General features: G+C 17.2%; 2 protein-coding genes across 2 annotated transcripts; one reads left to right on the top strand and one right to left on the bottom strand.

The window, feature by feature from the left end:
• Positions 1-53: 53 nt before the first annotated feature.
• PRSY57_0809800 (protein phosphatase, putative) lies at positions 54-2190 on the top strand (the record flags this gene model as incomplete). The annotated part of the gene is made up of 9 exons (XM_012907037.2): positions 54-90; positions 292-418; positions 545-692; positions 848-911; positions 1085-1192; positions 1359-1491; positions 1597-1747; positions 1873-1974; positions 2149-2190. 9 exons carry the CDS (start codon positions 54-56, stop codon positions 2188-2190), a joined length of 912 nt encoding a protein of 303 aa, XP_012762491.1.
• Positions 2191-2584: 394 nt separating this feature from the next.
• On the bottom strand, positions 2585-4540 carry PRSY57_0809700 (aquaporin, putative; the record flags this gene model as incomplete). Its single annotated transcript, XM_012907036.2, has 1 exon — positions 2585-4540. The coding sequence occupies one exon, from the start codon at positions 4538-4540 to the stop codon at positions 2585-2587; it is 1956 nt and encodes a 651-aa protein (XP_012762490.2).
• Between the last annotated feature and the right edge of the window lie 1199 nt (positions 4541-5739).

Raw genomic sequence — 5739 nt, 5'->3', positions numbered from 1 at the left:
TTTTTTTTTTTTTTTTTTTTTTTTTTTTTTTTTTTTTTTTGTATTTAATTAAAATGCCTGTAATAAATGGAACACATGTTATTTCTATGAGTAATAAGAAAATTTTATTTTATCATAACATAATAATTAGAATTTTTTTTTTTTGTTTTTTCTTTTTTTATGAATTTAATATATGATAATTATATATCTTTAATTTGAAATTTAAATATTGAAAGACATTTCTTATGTAGTTATTATAATATTATTTTATAATTTATATATATTTTCTTCTTTTTTTTTTTTTTTGAATAGAAAATTATACTTTAGTTAGTGATGCATATGGTGAAAAGGGAGTAAAGAAAGTTTATGAAGATGAATATTTGATATGTGAAAATTTAAAAAGTTTTAATAAAAACTTACATCCTAATTTCAACTTTGCGTAATATAATATATGAGTTTTTTCTGTCCATTTATTTGAACACTTATATATAATATGTATGTATAGAATATATTTTTATGACAACTCGATTATATATTTGTATTAATAATACATTTTATTTTATAGTTGTTTTTGTTTATTTGATGGGCATAATGGGAAAAATACAGCCATGTTTTTAAAAAGAAATTTGGCACAAGAGTTATCAAATAGTTTCTTAGAAATGCAGAATACATATGATTCATCTCTTCCCATACCTGATCATTTTATAAAAATAGTAATATAGTAAATATATATTTTATATTTATGTATAAATAATTATGTTCCTATTTTTTTCCTTTCTTTCTTGTCTTTTTCTATTTTTTTGTTTATTAAAAAAATGTTAATATAATTGAATAAATATATCATATATTTTGTTTCCTCTTAATTTAGAGTGTTAATAATACATGTAAAAGGATTGACGAAAGGATAGCCCAAGAATATCCAAATAGCCGAGGTGATAACAATGTATATACACCACCATATATATATATATATATATATATATATATATATATATATATATTGACGATAATATGGTTGACATGAAATAATTATATATATTTTTTTTATTATTAAATCATATAATGGTACAGATATACAATGATATGTATATTCTTTGTTATTCAGACGGTGCCACATGTGTGATAGTTTTAATAAAGGATGAATATGCTTATATAATAAACATAGGAGATTCGTGTGCATATTTGTGTCGATATTTAAATAATTCTAATCAGGGTAAATTATATAAAGGAATATAAGTCTTTTAGTTTAACAAAATAACAAAAAAGTTATTAACGTGTACATAGAATTATTTTTATCAATTATTTTTATTATATATATATATATTTATTTATATTTATTTATTTATTCATTGTTTTTTTTTCCTATTATCTTCCCTAAGCCATTGAGTTAGTAGATATTCATAAACCTTGGGTTATAACAGAAAAGGAAAGAATAATAAAACATGGAGGTACTATTGAAAATGGAAGAGTGAACGATATAATCGATGTCACAAGATCTTTTGGAGACTTATCGTAATATATATATATATTAAAATACATTATAAAATAAATGCCACAAAACATCTCAAATTATTTTTTATGCTATAAAAATTATACGAATTAATTTTTCTTTTTTAGATTAAAGAAATATGGCTTATTGTGCACGGGGACATTTAAAAAGTTTAAAATAAATTCTGACGATAATTTTATAATTCTAGGAACAGATGGATTTTTTGGTTCTGTTGATATCAATTATGTGATAAATGAAATAACAAATTTGTCTAAAAAGGTATATAGATAAAAAAAAAAAAAAAAAAAAAAATATATATATATATATATATATATATATATACTATATTTTAATATTTCATAATACGCATAATATAATTTTATATTTACGTTTCATTATTGTAGGAAGAACGATTGGTAAACGTTGAAAAAAAAAAGACAGTATTCGATGCTAAGAGTATTTGCAATATTATGGTGGAACATGCTATTGTTGATAAAAAATCTCAAGTAATTTTAATATAAAAATATATTCCCTAAATATATATTTTCTACATATATAATTAAATTAATATTATATAATTTTTTTATAAAGAAAATATTGTAAATATATTCATTTTGTAATTTATAATTCTCTTAATATGTAATCATATATATATTTTTTTCATTTTTTATTTTATTTAGGATAATGTAACGGTTGTTTTAATCAAATTTCTGCACAAATAAAAAAAATAAAAAAATAAAAAAAAAGAAAATAATAATATATATAATATATATGAAAAAAATATAAAATAAGATAAAAAAAAAAAAAAAAAGAAGAAAAAATAAAAAAAAAAAAAAAAAATTATAAAAAAATAAAAAAAAAAAAAAAAAAAAAAAAAAAAAAAAAAAAAAAAAAAAAAAAAAAAAAAAAAAAAAAAAAAAAAAAAAAAAACACAAACATATAATTTATATAAGTATATGTGTATATTTATAGAAACAATTAAAGATAATAAAATAAAATTACAGGTAATTTTATTTTTTCTTTTTTTTTTTGTATTAAAACGTTAATTATAAATAAACATATAAATGAAGATATAAATAAGCATATATATATATATATATATAATATATATATGTTTTAAAAAACGCTGGGTAGTAAATAATTATATGAATTATTATGTATATTATCATTGTATTCAATCAGATAAGCATTTTGCTTTGCGCTGTTTTTATCTATTAACGGTATTTGTTCTTTCTTTTTATTATACGAGGAATATACATTTGTATCAATGATGTTGATAATTTCTTCTTCGTTTTCTTTAAAAAGCGAAAGGAAAGTTGCGGCAAATGCTGATCCAAAATAAGGCCCTATCCATAATGGTAACGACTGAATATAAAAGATTAGTAGTTGAAATATTTTTGTAATACTTAAAAATGATATAAAGATGGAATAAATTTTAAACGAATTAGATGCTTTGAAAATTTTATAATATAAATATGTATATAATGTAGATGTTGAAAACATTGGATTCAATGTTGTATTTGTTACAAAAACAAAAAATAATAAAGAAAAGAATATAAATAATAAGTAAAATATATGGTTCATTATATATTTAATATATTTATTATCAATATATAGAAATGAATTATATTTTCTATTCTGATTTGTACTGAAAATGTCATATGAATAGAAATCTTCATATGTATTAAAATTGTATAAAGAACTCATATTTCTTAATTTGTTTATATTAAATGTTAATGATTCATCATTTTTATTTTCTTCCATAAATTTCTTTTTATAATTATATAAACTTAATAATAACAAAGTTATTAAAAAGGTTGATATAAATTCACAAAGAAAGGTTTTGATAATTTCTTTTTTTGGTAATAAAGTATAAATAAATATACTACCATATAAATGAGCACATATAATACTAGCAACGATACCACCAAAATATTGAAAAGTAATATAAAGTGTTGAAAGAGCAAATCCATATTTTTTTGGTTCTGTTAACCATAAAGCATATGTATAAGCTGGATTTATATGAGCACCTAACAAAATAAATATTACATATATAAAACAACCTACAAAAGAATATATTGCATGATTACTACTTTTTTTATTTTCTGAATTTTTTAATACTTCATATTGATCAATATCTTTTAAATTGATATTATTAATATCTTCTATTTTTATTTTACTATATTCATTTACGGGTTCTTTAAAAATAATTTTATCTACACTTTTAAGCATATTCTCTTTATTATTTATATTATCTTCATTCTTAATATTTTTTTCATCATTTACTTTATTATTTATATCATCTTCATTCTTAATATTTTTTTCATCATTTACTTTATTATTTATATCATCTTCATTCTTAATATTTTTTTCATCATTTACTTTATTATTTATATCATCTTCATTCTTAATATATTTTTCATCATTTACTTTATTATTTATTTTCTCATTTTTTAATTCCATATTTGTATTATCATAATTTTCATTTTTATTAGATATATTTTTAGCATCCTCCATATCTTTTATTTTCCCATCAGATGTAGTGCTTACTTCTTTTTCATTTATATTATCATAATTTTTTTTTTTTTCATTATCTTTTTCAAATTCATTTTGTAAATTATTGTTTATTTTATCATGGTCCCTTTCCATTTCCCTTTTACTTTTATTGTTACCTTTATATTCGTTATCATATTTTTCTAATAATATGCTTGCTACGACATTATTTCTTTCTTGATCTAAGTTATTCATATATTTAATATTATTAATTTCTGCTTCGAAATTATTATGACTTGTTATTAAAATGTCATTAGTTTTATATGGATTAATTTGTTTGGTGTGTTTAATTATATATTCTTCATTTGAATTTGAATTTAACATATATATGGATATAAAAAAAACAAAAAGGAACGAACCAATAAATTCAAAAAATAAATTATATTTATATTTTTTCAATGATTTTACATTTATCTCTTTTATTATATCTTTTACATAACCTTTAATAAACTTTATAATTTTTCTCAACACATTTTTAATAGATCTTTGGAGAAAAAATAACCCTTTTTGTATTTTCATTTTACAAAAAAAAAAAAAAAAAAAAAAAAAAAAAATCAAAGGAAGAAGGTAACAAAAAAAGAAATATGTTAAAAAATATATATTAAATATATATTTATTGTGGTATTATAAAAAATTTTCTTTTCTTCCTTACATATTTTCTCAAATTATTTATATTTTATTATTTATTTATTTTTTTTTTTTTTTTTGTTATAAATATTATGAAAGTGGAAATATATTATTATATTTTTATTAAATATAATGACGGTTATTTTATTAAGTAATATATATATGACATAATATATATAATATATAAATATATATATTATATATTTATTTATGTATATATAATAATATAAACATAAATTTTTATGTTTCAAATATATATGTATATATATATATTGGAACAAACTTTTTAAAACCCTAAAATAATAAAACCTAAAGAAATATATATATAATATATATATAATTATATATATTAATTCATTTTGAAAAAAATAAGCGACAAATATATTTTTATATGTTAAAATAATATGGTGTACAAATATATAAGTACATTGATATTATATAAATAATAATATACATATTTATATTATTATATATATATATATATATAAAGAAATTAAGAAAAAAAGGGAAATGATTAAAATGTATTGAATTTATATATACATATTAATAATCTCTTTAATTATAATTTTAAAAATGTAAGTTTTCTATGTTGACTTTTTATATTTGCCTATGTTTTAAGAAAGAATTTATATTATATTATTTTATTTTATTTTATTTTTTTAGGGACAATCTTATAAAAAGATTATTCTCTAATTTATTCGTTATATTTGGACGAAAAAAAAACATATAAAACATTTAATGTTATTTTGTTGTATATGTAGATTCAACCTTTCTTTATTTTTTTAACTTAATATTGACCTAAGGAAATTATTTTATTATATATCATTATAACTAATTAAAAATAAGAATATTTATATATATGTATATATTTTTTTTTTTTTCTCATTATTTTTTTTAGTTTTTTTAATTTTTTCATGTTTCTCTATTCTCATGGTTATTTTTTATACGTTAATTCTCCCAATTATATGTTTTTTCCCTTTTTATCAATTTTTTTTTTTTTTTTTTTTTTTTTTTGTATATACACATGGTAAAATATATATTTATAGGATTTTTTTAAATTGTCAAGTTTTTTTTTTTTTTTTTTTTTTTTT

This window comes from Plasmodium reichenowi, chromosome 8 (assembly GCF_001601855.1).
Source record: "Plasmodium reichenowi strain SY57 chromosome 8, whole genome shotgun sequence".
In the NCBI taxonomy this organism is placed as follows: domain Eukaryota; phylum Apicomplexa; class Aconoidasida; order Haemosporida; family Plasmodiidae; genus Plasmodium; species Plasmodium reichenowi.
The sequence above is the reverse complement of the archived record's forward strand: the minus strand, read 5'-3'. Positions and strand labels throughout refer to the sequence as shown.